This window comes from Calidris pugnax, unplaced genomic scaffold (assembly GCF_001431845.1).
Source record: "Calidris pugnax isolate Ruff unplaced genomic scaffold, ASM143184v1 scaffold95, whole genome shotgun sequence".
Lineage (NCBI taxonomy): Eukaryota > Metazoa > Chordata > Aves > Charadriiformes > Scolopacidae > Calidris > Calidris pugnax.
The window spans coordinates 7,084,486-7,108,752 of record NW_015090885.1 but is presented as its reverse complement, the minus strand read 5'-3'; the positions used below and the strand labels follow the sequence as shown (position 1 = coordinate 7,108,752).

At 38.9% G+C, this 24,267-nt stretch overlaps 1 protein-coding gene across 3 annotated transcripts in view; it reads right to left on the bottom strand.

The window, feature by feature from the left end:
* Positions 1-736: 736 nt before the first annotated feature.
* The window catches only part of GABRR3 (gamma-aminobutyric acid (GABA) A receptor, rho 3), a 45,339-nt gene continuing 21,808 nt past the window's right edge, over positions 737-24,267 (bottom strand). For 2 of the 3 annotated variants that reach the window (XM_014947130.1, XM_014947133.1), the window contains 8 exons: positions 15,503-15,570; positions 13,746-13,969; positions 10,804-10,886; positions 9,824-9,964; positions 6,901-7,053; positions 4,618-4,814; positions 3,434-3,689; positions 737-1,703 (listed from right to left, as the gene is read on the bottom strand). In XM_014947130.1, coding sequence (XP_014802616.1) covers positions 1,648-1,703; positions 3,434-3,689; positions 4,618-4,814; positions 6,901-7,053; positions 9,824-9,964; positions 10,804-10,886; positions 13,746-13,969; positions 15,503-15,570 — 1,178 coding nt within the window. In that variant the 3' untranslated portion in view covers positions 737-1,647. Of the gene's footprint in view, positions 1,704-1,934; positions 3,690-4,617; positions 4,815-6,900; positions 7,054-9,823; positions 9,965-10,803; positions 10,887-13,745; positions 13,970-15,502; positions 15,571-24,267 lie in introns of those variants that run through there. The other variant, XM_014947132.1, reaches the window with a different exon arrangement.

The window sequence follows — 24,267 nt, the reverse complement described above, 5'->3', positions numbered from 1 at the left end:
TCAGCATATGGATTAATACCAGAAAAGAGATTTTGCTGAGGTGAATCCTAAGGTTATCCTAATTGTACAAATGTGTACAAATTAATAAAATTTAAGTTTCTCTAGAAAGCAATTTTCTTTCACTGGCCCGTGACTTTCAAAGAAAAAGTCAGCCTTCTCTACTTTTTGACTCGGTTCATCATGATGTCACTCTACATTCAGTGCACTTTGCAAAATTTATTAGATTGTGAATATTTTAGTGTAAACACTCACCAAGAGTTGGGATATTCTAAGACATATATTTTACTAGCTCTCTGAGAAAGAGGTCAGTGGCATGAAATTCTGCTTACCTCTTTCATGAGAATTATAAAGCTTTGAAGAATCAAGTAGTACTCCAGACTTAAAAGTTTGCATCCCCTACGTTAACTCTCACAGGATGTTTTCTTAATAGAGATGGGCGTAGCAGCATATGCTAAAAATAGGAAGGCCACATCCTGCACCTCAGCTGGTCACACAAGCCATTATAAGCTGTTAATTCTGTTCCAAAAATCCACAAGGTACTCCCAGCATAACTGCTTGAATACCACTGGGGTGAATACACAAACAAATATGTATTTACATGATGGCTGTGATGTTTTAACTTTTAGTAAACACTTTGGGACGTAAAACCCCTACATTTGACCGGCTGCAAAACCAGCCACAAATAACAGGAATGGGAAATACTTGGGAGTACTTTTTTTAAAGACTTCCATGCTGGTCTGTCTAGACAAATTGACTAAAATTATTTATTACTATGCCCGTCTGGAAGATAATACAAGCTTCAGAAGAGGGTCATGTGAGTTTTAATCAGCCCTCTAATACCCTCTAAACAATAAGGTATTTAAATACTGTTTGTTGTTTTTTATTTCATACCAGCAAGAGATTTTTGAAGTACAATTGATCCTGATATAATCCCTATCACTCCATTAAGATGACAAATTAGAAGCTTAGCTGTAAGAGTACGCAGTTAAATTTCATCTTCATAATGTGCTTCTTCATTATCATCATAAAACTTGCTATGTAGTAGTGTCCGTGGGGAGAACACTTTGCCAAGAGTTACATTCAGAGTTGCGAAGTAACGAAGTTTCCTCCGTCGCAGCAAGCTATGCAGTGTTCAGGCACACGTATGGGACGTGCTCTGAAGGTAAATTCAGGCAGGAATTTCTTTTCCTCCACACTTCCATGTGTGGATCTGCTTGCCAGGGCAGCCTACACGGGGCTTGGGCATCTCTGTGCTGCGGGGCTTTTGCTGCTGGAAATCCTGTAAGAAATTTAGAAGAGGGAACTGGGCTGGGTCAAGAAGCACATGGGTATATTTTTCCTGTTGGAGGCTGAGGATTCGCTGTTGGCTACAGAACAAATACCTCTTCCTGTAAGGCAGATTAAAAAAATATATGTGGAAACAATGGTGTTATGTTAGTTCATGTGGAAAGTTTAGGACACACACATCTGGAGTAATTAGACGGGATCTTCTCAGGCAATCTGGAACATCTGTGCAGGATGCCTTCATAATAGCAGTGCAGTAACGAGGATGTCATGGTAATTTTTTTCTATGTCTGTATTACACATTGGCTCAGCTTGAGGTCTAGTGTGCTGTCGCCGTTGCCAAAGCCTGTGTGTCCGTTGGCTTTACATTCCCAGCATTGTCATTCCTGGTACGGTTCTGCTTTCCATGACAGGATTTCCTGGAAGAGTATCAAAGCCGTCTTAGCTCTGATCATTTGTTTGGCAGCAAGCTGGCTGCCAAAGTACCCACGCACTCCATCAGATTTCAATCACCCGGCATGCACCGTGTCACCAGCTTCTCCGGCTCTCTAACTGGGAGCTTGACAAATGCAGCTTTTTGAAACAGTAAAAGACATCACCATGCTATGAGCAAACAATATTGGAGGAGAAAAATCAAATAAACCAGAGAATGGTTTAGGCTTTCAAATTTATTCCCATTTCCTAATCTTGACAAAGCAGTGACCAAGAATTTACTTTGTGACATTTTTTGCCACCACAAATCATTGTTCTGAACTGACTTCGTAAATTTAAACTCACTTCATTAAATGACAGACAAACCCAAGAAATTTAAGTGGAAAATGCTCCTTATTTGGGAAAGTTACAAAAGTAATCTGATTCTTTCTTGGAGCTATGAGCTTTTTGTGTGTCCCCGAACATCGTTAATTCAACCTCCTTAGCCTAAACCTAGGGATATTTCCATGCAGGATTCATCTGGGACAGATGGGATGCCTGTACATGGCTCTCTTTTGACACAGCTGCTTCCTTTTATGTCCTGTGTGTCTCAGTGTGGTATCTTGAACTGTGCTGGGGATCCATGCAGGCATATGTAGCTCCCCCTCACTGTAACATCCAGTCTCAAAAGCCAAAGGGGGAGGCAAAATCTCAAACTCATGGATGCAACGTAAAGCAGAACCAGATTCTGCTGAAGACATCGGTTGTTTGTTTTCTCAACAAAGTTTCTAAAATCTCTGCTTCAAAGCCTATGTTTCCGAAATGAACAGATATGCAGAAAGCAGGTGATTACGGCAGGATTACATGAGGCACAGGTGCGTGGGTGTCACATGAGGGGCATAGCTTGTGCAGGTGACACTAATCATCCACCTGCGAGGTGGCTGTAAGACACTGAGTACATCGCATCTGGGACATTGTTCCTCTGCTACCTCTGGGACTAGTGATCAAGATTTCTCCAAAATAGAGGCCCTTCCCAGTGGTCCTGTGGAATGTCAGGGACAGCTGACAAGGTGAGGGTTTGTGTTGATGATGCACAATATACAAAGCCCCATCAGTTTTGCTTCCTGCCTTCTGCTGGTCCCTACTCCACTGCTAAACCATAATCCCTTGCCCTCTAGTTTACCATCCAAGGACAAAAGCTCCTGAGGTGCAAACAGGTTGCCTAGAAAAATTGAAAACCAGGAACTGAAATAAGGATTGGAGCTATTTGAAGACAGTTGGTGCTGGTTGCCTACTAAAATGGACCACAATTGGAGAACAAACAGAAAGGGTGATTAAAGAGGAATGGTTAAAGTGTGGGTAGAGACTGGATAATACTTCAGGTGGGAGCTGCTTTCTGTTTAGGTGTGTGACAGAGGGCTCCCCCAGTGAGCACACCTCTTCTGTGCTACTGCAGTAGTAGCACGTGCATTAGATTGCCCCAGCAAAGCACTGCACAGTCCAATTGAAAAAGAACCCAGACTCATGAGAGTTTTTCATTAACAGTTGTGCTGCTAACCAAACCAGCCTTGTATGACGCAGAAGTCAGCTTTGGAAACTTTTAACCCTTTCCTCTACTGCTGCTGCATTATTTTTAAAGCACGATGCTACCCTCATACTCAAAATAATATCTAGCTTATAATGATTTTTGTTCATATGTACAAACCCCAGTAAAAAAAGTTGAACACAATATACACACTGGGAAATATAATCCTGGAATACGTGTCGATAACATGATTGTTCTTTAAAATAATCCTGCCCACGTTTCCCTTCAGAGATCTCTTCCTCTTTAAGCGAGGTGTGTCCACATTGGAGCTGCTGGCTGCACCTGCTCGTGTCTCATTCTCTTCACAGCGGTCTGAGAAACCAGTCAGGTCCATGTCTACATCCGTGTCATGAAAGCAGCCATCAAAAGCCATTGCTTGCACTGCATCAATACTGTACATTCCTGAAGCCTGGCAACAAAGAACAGTAATTATTCTGCATCTAGCAGGAGCCATTTTAGCAAATTATAAATAAATAAAACAGAAAATAAAGAAAGCTTTCTCTTCAGTGTTGTTCTCTTTGGGGAGAGCATATGGAGAACAGGGCCTACCTCACAGCATTGCTATCTATCTGTGGGGCCTGCCCCCTTGACATGAGTGAGGAAGGGGATACAAGTGATAAAACACACTTGTCTGGCTGGCAATATGTGCCCCAGCTTCTGAAATAGAAAAACCAAACTCTGCCTTTCCTGTAGCTCTATGTTGCTGGAGTTGTGGGAAATTACTTAAAACATTTCCGTGAGTAGTTTTTTGATGGGATTATCAAATCATGTGAGCAACATATCTATCCCTTTTGTGGTTTCCCCTTATGATATTCCAACAAATGAGTTTACAGGGGGTAGAGGAATACTCTTATTTTTGAAGCATAGGTTTTAAGCGAATGCTTCATACAAAGCAAATGTTCAACTTGTGAACGTTTCTGCTTCAGGCACACCTTTCTAAAAATGACCTTGTCATTCATCTGGTCTTGGGACAAAAAGACATCATTAAACCCATCTCCGTAATTGAAAATGGTGAAGCAGGAGAAGGAAAAATAGACCCTGCTTCATGGGAAACAGGAGGGGATATTACGTGGGAATGGGGTATATTTCAGAGAAAGGAAAAATCATGTAAAATGATGAAAAAGATGTACTTAACCTCTGCCACAAGAAAAGGCAAGGAGAGAAAGCACAGACTTTCTCAAGATCTTAGAGAGGATGATACATTTCCTGTCTTCGGCCAAGTAAAGTGAGACAGAGTGGAGTCACACAGTTGGTTACTGTTATCACAGTGGTGTATCAGGATTACTCTGTGGCTTCTGCAATACTTTCTGAAGGAAACAAAACACAGAGGATTGTACCTTGCCCCTTTTTTTGAGTTGCTTTCTCTCTTCAATTGTGGTGAGATAGTTCACTGCTGCGTATTCGATGACAGACAGGAAGACAAAAAGGAAGCTGATCCATAAATACACATCCACAGCCTTTATATAAGACACTTGAGGCATTGAGGCACTTACTCCTGTCATTATGGTTGACATGGTCAGCACTGTAGTTATACCTGCCAAAATAAAAGGGGAGGTTATCATAAGATGAGCCAGCTGGTTCTGTTTAGCTCATCACCATTGCTTGGACAGTACAGCTCCATGAGGGCATATGATTGACACTGCCTGTAACTTCACTGCACAAGCTCTGGGAAGTGGAGTGAACCATGAAGGACATATCACATCCAATACTGCAAGCAGTAAATCATCTCTCTGCTCACGTGCAGAGATCTAACTGCGTACAGTTAGAGCTGCGGCACACCAGGTTTGAACAGTGGGGACACAACACTGGTGATTCAGCAGCATCAGGAACACATCTCGATGACAGCTTTAGGCACTGCTACAGAGAAGTGAAAGCAGGTTTGTGGTTCTCCCTTGCTTCCTGGAGCCAGGGTCTCCACTACACACTTTCTTGTCCCACAGAATCACTAAAGGATTACCAATTTCCCTCCAAAACCCTTCTCAAATTGTACTTCTTGAGAATGTATATCAGCTTGTATGCCTCTGTCATAATACCATGGATCTCTAAAAACACTTTGGCATAAAAATGCTATGTTCATTGAAGCTAAGAAATAATTTTTGTTTACTTCAGTGCATCCAGAATTTCAACCTCATCTTTTCAATCTCTCCTCTTACATGCAACTATTCATCTCATTTTGTTTTGCTCTATCTCAGACAAAAAAAACAAACCCCAACACTTAACTACAGCCCTGCTTTTTAAGAAATAGGTGTAACGCTGGAAGTGAAGACATCTCAGTAAGATCTGTGAGACAGCACTGGCTGATACATGGACTTTCAGCTCAGTCTCAGTGTAGCTTTTCTCCATTTTTATGCTTGTTCAAGTTCAGTGGAACATACAAGAATTTTCCCTTTCCCTCTCTGCAAGTTTCTTAATTGAAGGATGGAGTTTGAAATATACCATATAAGAGGAATTCAATTTATTTAAAATAAGCATAGTTTAGGCTAGGGACCTAAGCTTTTTCAACTTTGTTGTTAACATTGCCTATAAATTATGTATGCTTATGCTAATGAAATGTGTGTTATTCACAGAACTCCTGATGCATAACCTTGTGCAGAAATCTATATATAAATTAAAGAACATAATGAGCAAAATAATCTCATCATCTTGACAACATTACAAGTGACCTACCAAGAATTAAAACTTTATTTTTAAAGATTAAGTTAAATTTCTTAGAAATAAAAGGAATTGGTAGATACATTAATAAACATAGATAGGAGGTATGATTATTTGTTTCTAGACTAACAAGTAGATTTATATCTCGTGTATTAATAGCTTTAGCCTGTGCCAATAGAAAGGGGTCTGAAGTGCTATAGTTCTATTTTTTCTACATTGATACAGCTACAGATAAAAATCGAGGGTTCCTTCAGTACGTGCAAGTTTGTTTCTTAAACAAAGATCCTCAAATTTTCACTTGTCTTAAGAAATATGGCAACAGGAGTTTCTTTACTAATTCTTAAAAATAACAGTACCAGGACTTGGATGCATTATGGTTACACTAGATATCTTAACAAATTTCCATCAGATCTTCACAGAGATGCTAATCTTTGAAAAAATGTTCTTATTCCCAGGCCATCAGCATTAAATTCCCAACGAAGGCAGTCTTGAAATAGTATCAACTGATTCTCACTGAGAAAAACAATAATGTTATTTAAAAACCCCACTGTAATTAGTCTTTTTCTCCTGAGCTGTGGTGTTCAGAAGTAAAACTGTGCCTGACAAAGAAAGGCTTTGGTACATAGAACAAGTCAGGAAATTGGTTCCAAGTTGGGAGGAAGATACCAAATATTTCCAGAGAGAAAGCAGAGCTGCAAAGCTTTTAGATAGATTGTACTATGCCTAGTAAGTATCTCTTATGAACCATGGATTTGGGGAGGGATATGACTACTACCCCTGTTACTTGGCTGGGAAGAGGGGAGGAAGAAACTAACCCAGTCTTTGGAAAAAAAAAAAAGAAAAAAAAAGAAGGGAATGAAGTATAGTGTACTTGCTCATGTCCTGTGTAAATAGGAAGCTGAGGTAACTTCAAAACCTCTCCCCTATCCATTCTTTACTAGCCAAAAGAATATACATTAAAGGTTTACCTAGTGATACCCTGGCAGGAACGGCTCGTCTGTCAATCCAAAATGAAACCCAAGACAGCATCACCATCAGCATGGCTGGGAAATAGGATTGTAGCACAAAAAAGAAAATATGTCTCCGGAGAGCAAAGTTTATAAAAAGTCGATTGTACCAACCTATTGAAAAAAAGAGAGAGAGGAACAGGTTGGGGGAGAAGAGAGCTGTGTTATTTCTGAGCTCTGTTCACTGGCCCCCTCCTTCCAGATGTGGATACACACATAGGAATGGTGTATCCACATCAGTACTAGCAAATGCCTAAGAAATATTGCCGCCACCTTGGTTTTATATACTGCTTTCCAAACTGTCAATCATAGATCATTAAAACACTGCTGCCTTGGCACTGAAGGATCACAACTGCATAAATAAAATTATATATATATATTTTTATATATATATATATACACACTGAGGTTAGGAAATCGAAAAAAAGTAAATAGACTTCAGGTGAAGCTGCCAGGAGAATACAGACTGAATATAATTGTCCCCTCCAGCTAGGACAGTGAAGCCAACACCCTGCCTCCCCCCAAAAGTAGCCTGCCTTCTCTCACGCCTCAAATACCCAGTAACGAGCAGCACTTTTCATACGGTCAGACCAGTTTGCCGGCCCAGCGTTGACTTTAGAGGAAAGGGTGCCATCTAGTGAATTTTGGGATATGGTCTGGCTGTGCAGCAAAGCATGTGGGCTATACCTTCTCTGATGGGAGGGAAATCAGTTTATGGTGAGGTGAAAAGAAAAAATACAGTACAAATAGAGACATCAATGAGCCTGCATTGGAGCAGTCATGCCATCACAATGAGTGACTTCATAAAAAAAGAGCATCTCAACAATAATCCCATCTAATATTAAACATGCTCTGTGTGTTTTCAGTTGTGGAGAAGGTTTTTGGTTTTAAAAATTATCTCAAAAATGCATTGAAATTGTTGCTCCTTTGGAAGCCAGGGAACTCTAAAAGCCTAAATGCACTGAAATTCACAGGAAAGGATACAAAGAACCTGAAATGCAGAAGGCTGCTTTGTGAGTAGCATTTTTGTCCATTTTTTGCCTGAGACTCTTCAGGAGGAGATAGCTCCCATTAGAATTGTGCTGATTGTTCCTCACTATTACTTACTCTGTGGGGTGGGGTCTGTGTGTAATCATTTTCTTCCAACAAGAAGCAAAATAAAAGAACCAAGAGAAAATGGAACCTCCTGACTGAAACAAAACCTCAGAGCCAAATAAAAGCATATGTCTACAAAGGGCAGCATTCTAATTAACAGATGTGGTACACACATTATTCAGGTACTTCCTAGTGGTCCCTATGCCTTAAAAATGTCTTTCCCTTTCCCTTTACCCTGCTAAGTAAGCTCATCATCAAAACATCTGCATGTAAGTGTTAAGCAGTTACACTTAGCAAAGTCAAAGGTGCTGTGAAGGTGCTGCAAAGGCCTGGGTCCAGGGGTGGTATGAGGTTGCACTGCTGTGCATGAGACTGTAGTTGCTGGCATAAGTGTTTTTGATGAGAACAGCAAGGCAGAAAGAAGCCAGCTGAGTTCCCGGAACCCAGTTTCAACACACAGTGATAGCAGTCTGGTGGAAAATATCCCAGTCTCCTTCTTGCAACAAGGACAAATTTGACACAGCTCTCAGCAAGGCACAGTTGTGATAGTAAGGTATGACTTGCCCTCTTCTCACATGACAGTGGCTCTTGAAAGCTGGAGCTCTGTTCTTAGCTCATACACGAGCAAGAGATAAGGTTGAAGAACCTGATCAAGCTGTGAATTCCTTACTGCTTAGGCTGCATCATAATTTAAACTGGAATTTCTGCATCCAGTATCAGTCACCTCAAACTTGAATTGCTCTTTTTTTAAATGCGGAAAGAAGCTATCCTGCAAATAAAATAAATAAATCTATTTGCAGCTTTCCTGTACATCTCAAAGGCTTTTTGTCCAGTGTTATGCATTTTATCATATTATATGGAATAATTTCTATTTTATTAATCTGCCTTGATATAAAGGGCAATATCAACACTGCAATGAATTGACTCAGACTGGAAAGCAGAGTAGCAAGCATGCTATTTTATCTGGTTAAAAAGGTATGGTTGGACTACTTACATAGAGAAGCAATTCAAACTTTATAATTGCATATGCAAATACAAAGAAAATAAAACCCACCTTGCATGAAATCAAGACTATAATAAACTCCTAAAGCCTTATGCAGTTTGCCAGAAAGTATAGTTTAAGATCTATAGGGAGAAATAAAAAGCTGTCTGGGGCAGATACCTGTATTTAAACAATGTAGCACTGACATAAAGGAATTCTTTTCCTGCAACTTTATGTATAAACATGGAACATTAAGCAAACCATGAATGAGACCTCAGTATATAAATGCTCTCATGTGGGAATCCTATCATTAGTAGACTTTTAATGATATTTTACAGCTCAAAAAAATGAGGAGATTTTAAACAAGAAAACACACTGGGGTTCCTCTTGTTTGCTTTCTAGTTCTTGACCCTTTAGGGTTTGCATTTTCAAGCAAAATATATATAACAAGGACTCAAAGATTCCTGTAAATCTAATACTCCAGTGACTTTCAGAGAAGCACCACGATTTTGCAAGCACTCACAAGAGCATATATTTGGTTGTTGTGCATTTTTTTCAGGTTCTTACTGTCAGATGTTAAGTTACAAGTTTCACTATGGCCTATTCTAATATCAAGAATGCGTTACACTAGTAATGTAAATAGAGCTGAGGACCTAGGCCGAGAGACCAGTGTGACTAACAGACCTCATTTTAACTGAGGTCTCTCAGCAGTAACAGTCATTTATTAGCAACACATTTGAATGTGAAAGATATTCTGCATGATTGTGTCCTGCACTTCTCTCTTCTAACGAAAGGGGCTTACTATACCAGTACTGCTGTAAAAAGCTAGTCCACTGGAAGCACTGAATTCTTCGATGAAAAACTGGGAGAGGGAGATGTGCTCATCTGTGCTCAGGGACTTGTTTCCATGTTTCCAGTATAACATCAGATCATCTTCATTGTATGCATCTATGAGAAAGTAAAAACTAAATCACCTCTTCTGCTGGAATAATGTTTCTGGTTTGGTTTTGTTTAGGAGAAATAATACCACTGAAATTACTTGGGAAAACTGCAAAGAAACATTTTTTCACAGCAATTTGCCAGTTACTGACATGGAAGAATTTGCAAAGACCATATTACACTTGCTCCAAGTGGAGCCCAGTCCTGTGCCCTGCCAGCAGCTTACCTGACAGAGGGGGGACACGGGCATGGTCAGGGTCACAAGGCACATAGGACTGGAGCTCTGGAGCTGCCACACTAAGCGGACTGCCCGAATGCTGGGGATCTGTTCTCTTTTCCAAGACTAAACAACAAACCAGTATCCCAGTTCTGTTCATAATCCAAATAAGAATAAATTTTGAGATGTCAAAAGGCTCTGCAAAACAGAATTACCTTTTGTTGTCCAGCTCTACCGATTACTACAGATAACTGAATCAGGGATGATAAAGCAGACATTTCACAGTAACACAAGCACTTATTTTCATTTTTCCATGAGGTCAAATATTGACATCTTATTTTACTTTTAACATGGAATTTCGTCTCAGAAGAAAGCACAATTTTTGACAGAAGAAATATTTTTAGATTCAAGCCTTACAATATCAACAGTCAAAACCAAGCAGAGTGCATCATGATTTCTCTATGTTCCCAAAGCTCACCAAGGTGTGGAAAGATCCCAAACTGCCCACAATTTAACATGTACAGGTTGAAGGGTTCTTGTCACACATCAAAATAAGTTAAAAAGGTATTATGAACAAGATAGAGCATTGGTAAGAAGGCACACATGAAGAATAGATATGAATTAAACTTACAGCTTTCCAGTTCTAAAGAACAGTTCTGAGTATCCAGAGGAAACCTACTGAAATCCATGAAACACATAGCAGAAACTGTTATTCTGCAGAAAGGAACAGAAAAACAGAAATTAAATGAAAAATTTCACACTTTCTTAGGTCTGTGCAGACATTTTAGTGAGATCCCCAACCAAGCTGCTGTTTAGAATCAAAATGATTGAGGTTTTTTACTTTTTTTAAGAAGCTTCTAAAATTGCTTCAAGATAGTGAAATTAAACTAAAACAGTGAGAGAACATCTGTTTAAAACATAAATAGTATTTCTTATTAAGTACATTACCTTCAATTTTTAAAGCCTTTACTGGCCTGATCCTTCATTGGCCTTTCACATATTTTGCTTTGAAGGGTTACACTTAGGAAGATTAACAAGGGGAGTTCACATTTCTTGACTGGATTTCTCATAGATTCAAGTAGATAATATTACATGCTAGAGCAAATGTTATTCCAAGTGCTATTTTCCCAGCTAGAAAGGTTATAATTAATTGCATAAAAAGATAAGCTGCAATTTCTGGAAGCCTACGGTTCTTTTAAACCCCATGGAAATGCCTTATACCTTAAAAAGCTTGAGGAAATCTAGGTAAAGACATGATTCTGCATTCCACCTGCTTTTTCACAAATGTTTAGAAGATAAATGCCCCTTGACATTTCAACCAATAAACAAAAAAAAGCTAGAGGCAGCCATTTAAATATGGTAAATATTGCCAGTTTCCCCTTTCTTGTCACAGCTTGCATGTCATTTGATGTTTTAGTTTGTTTTTTCAGTTTTCTTGAAACTGAATCCTACTTAAATCCCAGGGATTTAAGTTATAAGGGATATACTGGGTATATAAGTGATCTTTGAACACCTGTGATCAGTAATCACACTGTAGCTGGATTTTCACAAGTGTAAGATTTTAATGGTTTGAAATGAGATTGTAAGACTGGTATGTCTTTAAAATCATGCATAAGACTTCCAACTATGGATGTTGTTTCCATCTTTTAGCTATTGACTAAAGGATCAGAGGAACAACTATTTTAGCAACAAATCTGGATTTTTGTTCCGCTTTGCTTCAATAAAATCCTGGATGCTAGGCAATGAAGAAAAACTGTGAAATGTGCAGATCTCTTGCACTTAAGTATTTGGAATATAATCTACTCACTGCATGTAAAACAGGCAATACAAAAACGATGTTTTAATAAGCATCTGCTTCTTTAGGAACATTATGCATTAACACCACTCAGGATACAAACACACTGTTTCCCCTTAATCATTTTAAAACCTTGGTTCATTAGCCTTTAGTTCAACCCTTTCCCTGCATCTTAGTTTGATAAGAACTGATACAGGAGGAAAGGATGAGTCCCTACGTCCAGAAGGAAATCCATGGGTTTGGCAGGGACTTTGGGGCTTTGCTATTCACTGGCACAGGAAGGTGAGGCTGGCTGCAAGCTCATCTGTCAGAGCAAGGAGTCGTCACCCAGTACACACCAGCTGGTAATGCAGGGTTAGGGAAAGATACCTATGGGAGCAGAGAGGATGAGGGCAAGGAGGAAAAGTAGAGCACCAGCTTGAAGATGTGATGCAGGACACAGAGCACAGGCTCCCATCACGAAGGGGATTCTGAGCAATGAGCAGATGTAGAAAATATATTCACGCTGCATCTGACCCTCAGCTCTACTTCTTCCTTTTCCTTCACTCCCATGTCCCTTTTTCCTTTCTCTCCATTTCTGGCCTTCCCATCACATGCTCCCTTTGGTTTGTAACTTCTTGTGCACAATTTCTTACTATTAATCCTGTTGGTACTTTAGCCCTCCAGCAAGCTGAGAGAATGTGTTTGCCCATCTTATGTCTCTTTGCCACTCTTCCTTCCCCCAGCTGAATGTATGTCCTACACCTCACATGGAGAGTCACTGCTGTTAGCCTTAGTATAGTAGCTTAGTTCCTCTGATCCCTCTCTCTCTCATGAAACACTGAAATGAATATAGCAATAAAATGCATTGTTTCTTACTGGTCAGTTTGATTCTTGAACATACACTATTTTAAAGTGGTATACAGCTGTTGTTGTGAGGGTTTCTCTATATCCTCATGAGAGGGTAGATAAATTCATTACTTGTTGGAATGATTATTACAGAGTCAAAATCTCAAGTGCTTGCATAAATCTTCAAACTATCCAGAGTAGATGAAGTATCACCTCTGTGCACAGCCTAATTAGTAACAAACTGGAGAACTGTGCTTTCTGCAATGCACAGGCCTTTGGGCCTTTACCCCGAAGGGTGAGGGGATGGGGGGAATTCCTCCATTAAAACTACTTCTGCCACATCATCCAAATCTGCTTCATAAAGAAAAGTAACCTGTAGATAGAAGGGAGACACATTTAATGACCTTGCTGTTCCAGTACTGGAATTGCTTTTTCACTTTCCAGTTCTCTGTAGTCACACAACACACCTGTCTAACACTGCTGGTATCAGCAACAATAACCTTCTCTCTGTGCCTGTCTGGAGCCTCGATTAATATCAGTGGTATGTTTACAGGTACCCCAGGGTGAAAATAGCCAAGACAGACAGTTTTAAAAACCCCACATTCATTCTTTGCTAATAATTTTGGGCTTTACTGTACTCCACAGTAAAACTACTGCAATATTGCTAAAACTACTGGCAACTTCAGTGCTATTTACAAAAACTGCTATTATCCTGTGACAGGAAACAATAGGTGAATCATAAAAAAATATGTTATCTATATGTTATCAATCCTAAATTTATTTTCCCATCAGTACATTAGGCACCACTTCCCACTATCTGATGCCAGGGTATTAATGTCAGTCCAGTATCAGAATCTTAACTGCAAGTATTTCCAGTAATTTCTCACTGTACAGACTATTGGTCCACAATTGCAGTCTTGTATTTTCTTATAAAAGGGTATTGTTCTTACCGTAGACTGAAGAGTACATTGCCATCGGGGTATACTCGGAGCATGACATTTTCCACAGTTGTATCATGGATGAAAGATCTTTTGGAGTGTACAAAAAATACATCAGGTACCCAGATCTTTTTTATCAGTCTTCCATCAAAAGTCATACTTTTGTTTTTGTTACTACGAAATGAAAGTCTCTCATCCTTCCAGTAATGTCTGAGATATAAAGTCATTGTGAAGTCCTTTGTTTAATTAAAAACAAAAGAAGACAATGCTTGTTTTATTCACATACAATAGAAAACAGTACAAAGTAATCAACTCATATAAAGGATTAATTTATTCTCTGGACATCATCTGGAGGATCCTCAGAGAGGAATCAAATGCCACTCACTGAGTTTAAATATAGATTGGTACTACCTCTGAAATACTGACTGTTTGCATCACCACTGGTGTCTGAGTCTGAGGTTCATACTTCATTTATATTTGGATAAAACCTTTACAGATTTCAGTGGTCTGATGGATTGGGCCATCAGTGAAATGAAAAAGAAACTTTAAAACCAACCGAAGGTAAATGGAAAGGGGTTTCCTTTGGCAATCTTCACAAGCTCTTCCCAGAATGGACTGTGATTCCTTTACAAAAGGATTAATTTTAGTTCTTCATGAGCATTTGGTCAATTTGTAAAATCCATTAATCTGTCCATTTTGTACAAATACTGCACAGGGGTTTTAAATTACAGCATTTATGAATTATATGCATCATAAAGAAACAATATCATAAATTTCGTTAGAGTAAACAATTACATTTTACAATAATTACTTTATTTATATGAAAGATTGTTGCAAATATTTTATCGTCCTCTTTAGAGAAATAATATGACTGCAAGTATATGTGTGGAAAGAGATGGAGAGGATGCTGCAAACCCATTCTGAGCTTCTGCACAGCCTTACTGCTCTGTGTTTACCTATATAACTTTAGCATTATTAGGCAGGCATCATTTATCTCAGTAGAACAATTACTTCTGATAGGAATACCGGGAAGATGCTTAGGTCTTCCCCTGTAATATGATTTCATGCTCCTGTAATATTTTTTGATTTGGCTAGGTTTGCAAAGGAATGCAGGGGTTCATATTGACAGATCCTATTGCAAACTCAACACTACAACTAGAGCTACACTCACTGTGAAAAGATACTGTAAATAAGATGGCTTTGCAAAGTTGGCATGCCCTGTTATTCTAGGACAGAGCAACTTGGCACTAATGTCTGGGTGGCATTATTAGTGACAATTTCGGCTGAGGAATGAACAGCCTGCATTCCAGTGCTACAGATCCTTGATTGCAGTGAGGACATCTCCTTCCTAGGACCATTCCTGGAACTGATTTTTTTGATTTCCATTTGTTATGACCATAGTTCCACATGCCAGAAATGACAGGAATATTCAGACCTGCAGAAGCAAAGGAAGCAAAGGACATGAAGCCTCATCATCTGATGTGCAGAGCACTAAGAGCTCATGTGGCAGCCCATGGGGTTTACTGAATGGTTGGCATTTTCAAACCAGAGCACTATCCACTTCCTCTTACCCAAGGAGAAATTCAACATGTGCTCTTATAGAACACTTGCTAGTTTAAATGAGGATGACTTGCATGTTTCAAGTCAAGGTTGTGCTCTTTAAGGGTTTGTTTTCTTTAACTCTATTATTCTGTATCAACCAGCCGGATGCTTCTAAGACTCTGCATTTTGTCTGAAATTCTTTATTCCAGTTCTATTAACCAACTTACCATGTCAACTTCAGATATGCTGTCAATGCTTTCTACCTGCACATCAATGCCCACAGGTATTGGCGACCCTTTAATGTAACAGAATGAAAGAGTGATGAGGAGTGTAAATCCATATTTTTAAAGGGAAGACCATGTATTAGCAACATACAGAGAGGACCCCAACCCAGCATTTACTATGGTCTGTCTGCCTTAGTACACTGAACGAGAAACTCCATGGCAACAAAGTAAAACCCAATGCTAAACAGTTGTAAAAATAGGTACAAACTCTTTTTGCAGCCAGACTAGTTGTTATTGGCATTGCAGTTTGGACAGCCGTGACAGCTTCCATGTGGTGCCAAAGCTAATGAATTGCATAGAGTGCTATTTAGAACTGTCATAAGGAAAAGCTGAGTAAATATATCAAATACATCAAAGATCGCAAAGCCTGCTTACCAGTTCCAATGCTTATTCCCACACTTACAACCAAAATATCTATTAGCCTCCTAATTACCTTTACTTACTTAACTATTTAAAGTTTGGCACTGATATTTGTGAGAAAGGATTACTTGCTCCCTAGCTCATAAGGAAAAAGCTTTACACATACAAGCATGTTCTGTGATGGAGTGTTGTGTATTACTAAGTACATAATATATTATCAAGTACATTACATAACAAACTGCACTAGGTGACTTGATTTTGTGTACTCCCCCACTCTTTCATGCCACTGAAAAAGGCTGTGAGTTTATAACACAATGGGATCTGAATGAACAAATTATAAACCCTTATTTGTATTTTTACAAGAAAGTGACTGAAAATCAATTAAAAATTACAGCAAAAATATAAAATTATTTCCAGTCTCTTTAGTGTACAATATCTAAAATGAAGAATATCTAGAATATCTAGTTCTAGATGGGTTATGAAACTGTGTAATTTTCAGAAACCAAGTCATTCCACTAATGCAATTGACTAATTACTTCCTTACAGATGAGGGAGAGGAGAGAGGTGTATGCATACATGTGTATACACACACACCCCCTCCCCCAGAATATTTTGCATTTGGCATGAAAATCAATAGTAATTATTGTACATGGGACTCCAATTACATTTGTTAAAAATAGTAAGTTAAAATATTTTTAAAATATAAATTTAAAATAACCTGGTACAAAACATGCGTAGAAGTAAGTATGAACAGTGGGAGATACCAACAGCTTTTTTAACTTGTCTTTCTCTCTTTCTTATCTTTTCCTTTTATCAGTCTCAAGCCAAAATAGTCCAGAAATATCACCCTCCTGATAACCAGCCACAATACTGTGTCTCTTTTTGGAATTATCCTTAAAATAGCAGCCCTCGTGGATTACACAGCTGCCTCCAGTTCTTAGCAGTAGAGATCTTGAACTATTTTTGAGGTATTTTAAAATCTGGCTCTGTAATCTCTTGTTTTGACTTGTATTTTTTAATGGAGGGTTTGACCCTGCACAGAACAGACGAAGATGCTTTGTGCATGGGAAAGCAAGGTAAAATGTGTTCAGAGTTTGCAGGGCACCCAGGAGCATGTTTCAGCTCTGACAAGAGCTGTGCTGTCTGGCTCAGAAATCATGTCTCCCTCTGAGAGGAATGCATCGCTCAGTCTTTTGGCCAAAGCTGAAAACAAAATTCAGGACTCCAGACAACAAAGTTCAGCCAATGAGGTAAACACTAGACAGCACTTGGGAAAATGCTGCTTCTTTTGGAGAATAGAGGCAGCAGGAGACATCTGCCCTAGAGGCTGACATACAAGAACACCAATGTATATCTTCAGCCAGGCTTCTTCACACAAACCAATAAAAATTCTTGGGCCTCTCCTAAACCAGTTTTGACCACTTCTTGTCTTTGTTTTGACCACACCACACAAGTAGTTTACTTTATGCTAAATACTGACATGTACCAAGTACGGGTACAAAAATGCTTGCTTGTAATCTAAGTGGAGTCATCCTGTCAGTATTCCACCGAGATCTGAACTATCACTTAAACTAAAGACAGGTTTTGCCTAAGGGATTTATAATTATGTGAACATCATTCACAAGTGGCATTCTCACATTATTTAAATGCAAACACCGCAGAAAGATGAAGTATTGACTATCAAGTTCCTCATTTGCATGATGGAACAGGACAAGCCTACATTGCAGAGCTGACACCTGAGCTAGCTGTGCACTAGGCAGGGTGGCTCAGGGCGCAGGCTAGCTGTAGAAGGACAATGCTGCAGCCTAGGAGCATGATCACTACTAAAGCTGATGACCATGCCAGCAGCAGTGAAGAGAGAAACCTGGCCTCATCGCCCTTGGCTCCCTTTAAAGTCCATGCAATATAATAGGCACTTTCTAGATTTCTAGTCAGGGTGAGGTGGATTGTGCCTTGGAAATGCCTGTTGGTTACCAGGGTTGCTTAGAGTCACTGCAAATAGAGAGATGAACTGTGTATTATCTAATCTTACCAAAAAGCTTCAACTTCTCTATATAATAGGTGGGTTCAAAGTGTCACCCTGGAAGTGTGGCAGAAATGCATGGTAGGATATACTGGAAGTGCTCATATCTGAGCATACATTTGATTTTAACTGGTATTACTAAAACTTTGGGAGATGATTTACGTGACTAGCATATTAAAACTGTGGATTTAGTCCTGATTATGTAGAACTATGGGGGTGGAAAGGGAGGAGAGAGGAGCAGCTCTCTACATCAAACAATGGTGTTACCAGTTTCTGAGTCAAGGACAAGTCTAAAGCAAATAAAGTTAAATGTCAACCACCAACATTCTTCAAACAGGTAATGAGCTACCCGTGAATCATATCACAGAATAGAACAACTGGCTTTCTAAGTACATATGTATCATGTGTAGTGAGGAAAAGTGACAGCTGAACCTCCTAATACTTGGAGGATGGACCTCCAAATACTCAGGATTTGCAAAAATTACAGACAGTTTCCTACCCAACAAGCACTATTCCAGTGTGGGCACAATTTCATTCAATAATTCCCCTCATCTGGGCAGATATAAAGGAACTTAACACAGAACTAGGAATTCGTGGCAGCTTATGATTATGTTGGTTACATGCACACAAACTGAAGTGCCAGTTACACATAAATACACACAGAGGCACTTGACTCTTTGAAAAGACAGGTTGCACTAAGTTGGGAACTGATATAAAAGTAAGCCAGTGGAGACACTGAATAGCATAAAAGAAATCAAAATCTATGGCAGGGAGAAATACAGTAGATGGTTCTAAAATTAATTAAATAAAAAGGGAACTGTTATGATGAAATTTGTTCCCGATTAGGCAGAAATGCTAGAACTGTGAAACAGGCTCCTTAAAAAGAGATTCCTATTCTCTATCTGGTGAAAGGCAAAAGACCATACTCATGCTGCTTAATGAGAAAACACTGTTCAGTCTAGCGTTCACCACAGACAATTATTAAACCACATCCCTTTATTCCAGCCCTGGCCTATTACTGACTGATCATAGCAGCTGCGAATAGTTTTTTCATGTTCTGACTCTACTTTGGCAACAAATGTAAGTAGATGATAAAGACACTAAACACTCCACATATATGCAGCCTCAGTCACTTCAGTGTGCTGTTTTCTAATCACTTTTCTAATCTAAAGTGTTTTTCTATTTTTGTCACAGACACCACCCCCCCATAAGATACATATTTGTCTTATTCTGGTTTAGGTCTTCTGAGCTTTCCAGTCTTCTGGGAACATTGCTCTCTGTGATTAAAAAACAACTCCACTAGAAACAGTAATAATTAACTATTGGGAACACATTGCTGAGAAGTGTAATTTTTTCATCACTTGGATTTGTTTTACCATGATCGGATGTTTTTAAAAAATAGCATTTCAATAAGCATTGGAAAGGATCCTAAACCAGCCAGCATAGTGAAGTGATTTGTCTACCCTTAAGTCTGCGCCACGGCTTTCTCCCTAGTATATTGAGAATTTCAATCTCTGTCTGACCATCAGGGAACAACATCAAATTCAGTTTGAAAAAAATGTAACCATAGCAAAGCTGTGTTTTTTATTTCCCAGTATGACAAAACTGGGCATGGCAGAGAGGATTTTGTTATTAAATTGAGCAGCTTCAGTTGCTTCTGGAGCGTTGCTACAAATCATTATTTTAGAGGGATTAGTGATTTTCACAATGGAGGGTCCACAGATTTTCAAGATAATTACTCCTCAGCAGAAAAAGCAGAATTGTTTTCAGATGGATTTATCTTCACACAAGCCATTTCCAGTCTTTTATTTTAAAGGTTTAAACATAGCAAAAGAATTCCTTGATGAGAATGGAATTTTTTTAATAGATAGTAGAGCAGGCAAATTCTCTAATACCCTTTTTAGAAGGGATATTACATAAAAAGGATATCTTTTTAGCATTTTAGGATCAATTTCTACAGTAATAATGACTGGTTTAGTGAATTCTATATACTTTTGTAATAGTCAGACCTTTGAATGTGCTGTGGATTGAACCTGAAATTCCGTAAGATAAATGTTGAATTTAGAAAAACCTGGCACTGTATCCCAGTTGGCTTTGTAACAGTGTATGCTGGAAAAAAACTAGGCCTATAGAAACCTCCCGGGAGGAGACAGAGACCAGGGAAGGACTAAGGTCTATAGGAGCACTTTCTTCTAAAAAGGGTTTGTGAGCCTATAGAGGAAGAAAACCAGATAAAAACATGAACAAGCCCCGGAGTAGTGAAGCTATGGGCATGTATTTTTTTTCCTCTGGCAATGAGTTAAACAGGAGAATTACTCGCAAAGGTATTTTATTCCTGTTACTGCTTTGTTTCTTTCTAATTTATGTGAGAAATGAAGGTGAACAGGTACTAGCAGTAGCCAACTCTTGGAATGGAAGAATTAACAATGTAAGAGAAAAAAATCCAGGACAAGGAGCCTATTAGAGGTCTTCAAATTACCAAAGTATCTCCCTCCTGTTCTGGACCCCAGCTATTCTTTCCGGTAACACATGAGAAAAAGCCATTCTCCTTTCATCAAAGTGAGTCTTCTCCACCACAATGAGAAGAATTTTCTCATCTTTCAAGAAGGGCTGTGGTGCAGAAAAGAAAACAACTTGGTGGCAAAGAGCTATTAGAATTGCAGCATTTTTTGAGCATTCATTGGGCCCTATTTTCTTTCCTTCCCGGCCCCTCCCCTTGCTTTTACCTTCAGATTAATTCTAATTTAGCTTGAGGAGAGAGAAAGCATAAGGGGGAGTGACCTAATGGGATCTCTATCCTCTGAAAATTTGGAATTAAGATTATGCTTATTTGCAGATTGGGACACAAACTGTCTAGAAAGACTGGTACTTCTTGACCAGCTAAATGCTGCTCAATTCTTTTCTATCATTTCTAGTACTTGCTAATGTTTTTACCCTCTATATTGGTTGACAAAGAAGAGAAAACCAGTTTCAAGACTTCTTTAACTAACACACTGTTAGCATAAGAAATGACAGGACAGGTCCTTAAGATGCAATGTAAAAGGGAAATAAAGTTGTCATACTTTGATATATATGTACACAGTGAGAACTTGCATGTACACAGTGACAATGACCATGTGGGTCCACAGTCTTTAGGTTGCAACACAGTTCAGAGTTCATGGAAGGGTTTTGCTGTCGGGAAAACCGAGGCACAGAGGAATAAAAGAATGACCTCTTCTATATGGTAGTCTAAGATTTTTTTTAATGGCAATATTAATATTTAGTAAGTGAAGACAGGAAACCAAAAGCTCACACTAATGACATCTGCCATTATCTGAAATAAGAGAATTCAGAAATAGTAGGATATAGATAAATAGATGTATAGTAGAAAAGAAAGTAACTTTAATGTATTTCTATGGATTTGTTCTAACACCTCTCTCAACGCACGCAGTTTTGGCTGCTAAGGCAGCCTGCATTGTGGCTCTCAGATCTGAGCTGCTAGAAGACTCTTTTCATTGTCAGATATTGGCCTTTGCTCACCCTCTCTCACTGAGTTTAAAACATGGTGAGATGTGCTGGTAACATTATTTAACCTCTTACTTTTTCTCCAATCCAAACTTGAGCTATCTTCTCATAGATTATAAGTTCAGTGGGCTACTGAAAAATCAGTACTTCAGGCCACAGTATATATAAGTCATGAAAAGATCTGATTCTGAGTCTCATTTCCTTTGGTAGGACTTATGCAGACGGACAACGTTACCACAACTGGAAAGCATTGTTATACCATTGCTGGACCCCTCATATACCCATATTCTGGCCTTTATCAGCGCTTCTGGAAGAAGCATGGACCAAACATAATTCCTGGTAAAGCTGTTTGAGCAAAGGAAACATCTGTGCTCCCAGTCCAATGTCTAGTGGAATTACTCAAATCACTATGCCAGTCCACATCTGTTTGCATCAGTTGGGGGTCCATCTATTGGAGACTTCCAAACAAAAGAGGACCATGACATTATGTCAAAGGCAACAACAACAACACAAAAATCCAGGAAAGGAAAAAACCTCAACTCTTTGCCTCTCCCCACTCCACCCCCAGAGAACAACCCAAGACCCTGCACTTATTCCCTAAGTGCAATGTAACAATGTAAGTTCACTTTTTAAAAGACTGTTTGGGTGTACTGAATTTTTGGTTTGCTTCACTCAACCTCACTGTATAATGAACTGCAGACAAAGTAGGATTTCTGTAGAAAAAAATGTAGAAATAGCTTGCTAATAGTGTGCTGGTTTTGCTTCATCTTTACACAGTATGCCTCTCAGACTTTGATCTCTAATCTGTTAATAAATGGACAATGTCAGGACTAAATTTTAAAATCAACAGTCAGAGAGTCAAATTCTAATTGTACAGCCGGAATGACACTGCAATCAACAGAAGAATGCCAAAATACACTCACACAAACAACAACAGATTTGTGTCTGTCCATTTGGTCAAAAAAGGGATCTCTTACATGCACAGAGAAATGATATACTTCTATGAGAAACCAACTAGTCATGTCAGCAAAGTCACAATTATTTCCAGCAACGCTGAAGCCGATAACATCAGTATCCAACAGTTCTACATTCACTTCTCCGAAGTTTTTTTTTTTCTGTGCATATTTGCTCAGTTTACAAATCAAATTCAGCATGTGCTCTCCTTGTTTTTCCTTAGTTACTTAATTATAAATACTAAAAACTTTGGGTCTTGTAGTCTACCTCATTTACTTTGCATGTGTGGGGCAAAATGAAATCAAAAAAGCCAGACTTAGATTTAAGAGTTCCCTCAACTGACGGATGTCCAGCTTGTTCAAAACAGCATGAATTTTCCAGCTGCTTTTTCTCTCCTAAATTGGTACAAAGGATGATTGACCTTCCCAGGGTAAGGGGCATAGTGGAGCTAGATTAACAAAATCTGTCATTCCAACTCCCTGACATACCCAGAATATCACAATGGAGTACAAGAAAGGGCAAAAAAAGGTCCTTCTTCTGAAGGTAAAGAATAGTTTTAAAATACTTGTTTTTCACCCAGCTGTTTTGCCCTGGTTCTTTTTTCTCCCATCAGTATTGTGAATTGATGCACTCTGCTGGGCTAAATAAATCATGCACTGTGACATAAGACAGATACAAGACCTTCATGAATCACGGTACTGAAATGCTTCATTAGATTTGATAAAAACAAACCCAAAATTTCACCTGCTTTAAATACATAAAGCCACAGTGTTGTAAGTCTTTATGCAGTTCAGGGCTCTGTTATGACTGCTGTGGCAATGACTGTAGCAATGGTATCTCTAATTTTACCTTCTCTAGTCAAGTTTCCTTCTGCTGCACACTTAATCATGAGCATTCTTCAGAGAAACCCGTACTCTGTCTCTGCTGTCATAGAGCAATTCTGGGTATGTTATTCAGATTCATGTTAGAGTTGGTGAGTTTTGTCCTCTGATGAGGTCACACTTGTATACTAACTCTCTGCTGTTGCCTTATTAACATGCCTCTTGTGAAAAACAAACCGTTCTTTACTACTGTAGCATCACTGAAATCAATGGTAAGATAGGAATAATGGAGCATAAATTTGGGGTCAACTTTCATTTTGCTGAGACTTTTTTCACTTCGTGCTGTAAAAATGTTAATGGATTTATGTTTTAGTGTTAGAGAGATTCATGGATAAGTTCTTAAAATTTGGAAGTATGTGAACTACTGGATGTGACTGAAAAAAATGTTCTTTCATCCACTATGTGGATGACAGAAGAGTAGCAAAGCTGATGTGCTCTTCTGCTGAAAGCTATTTCTGAAAGCCAGAAGTACAGCTGAAATCATACCCATGGCAATGTGATTACTGAGAGGTCTGTGCAATGAAGTCAGTGGAAAAACTACAGCTGGCTTCAATAGGAACTGAATGGGCTCTATGACTAGTCATCTGAAAATAAAAGGACGAGGGGAAAAAGCCTGGTACTGGTACAGATTTGCAGGGTGTAAAAAAAATCCTCACTGCCTGTGGAAAATTACAACTGCCAGATCACAAGGCATATTCTGAAAGCTGCTTTTATGTACATCATAAGTATTGCTTTCTGGGATGATCTAGTGATAGAGTACATCCCAAACTATTGTTTGTTTTCAAATGCTACTTCCTTTCTGAGATTACACTCTCAAAAAATTAAATTCCTTGGGTGGCAAAGGAGGTGGTAACAAGAAGATGTCCAGACTAACAGATATTAGATTAGACAGGTATCAGACAAGATATAATCCTAGCTTTTGTTTTCAAGAAACATATGTACTCAACTTGTTCAAAATCAGGCAAGTTTTTGGCTCTCAGACAAGA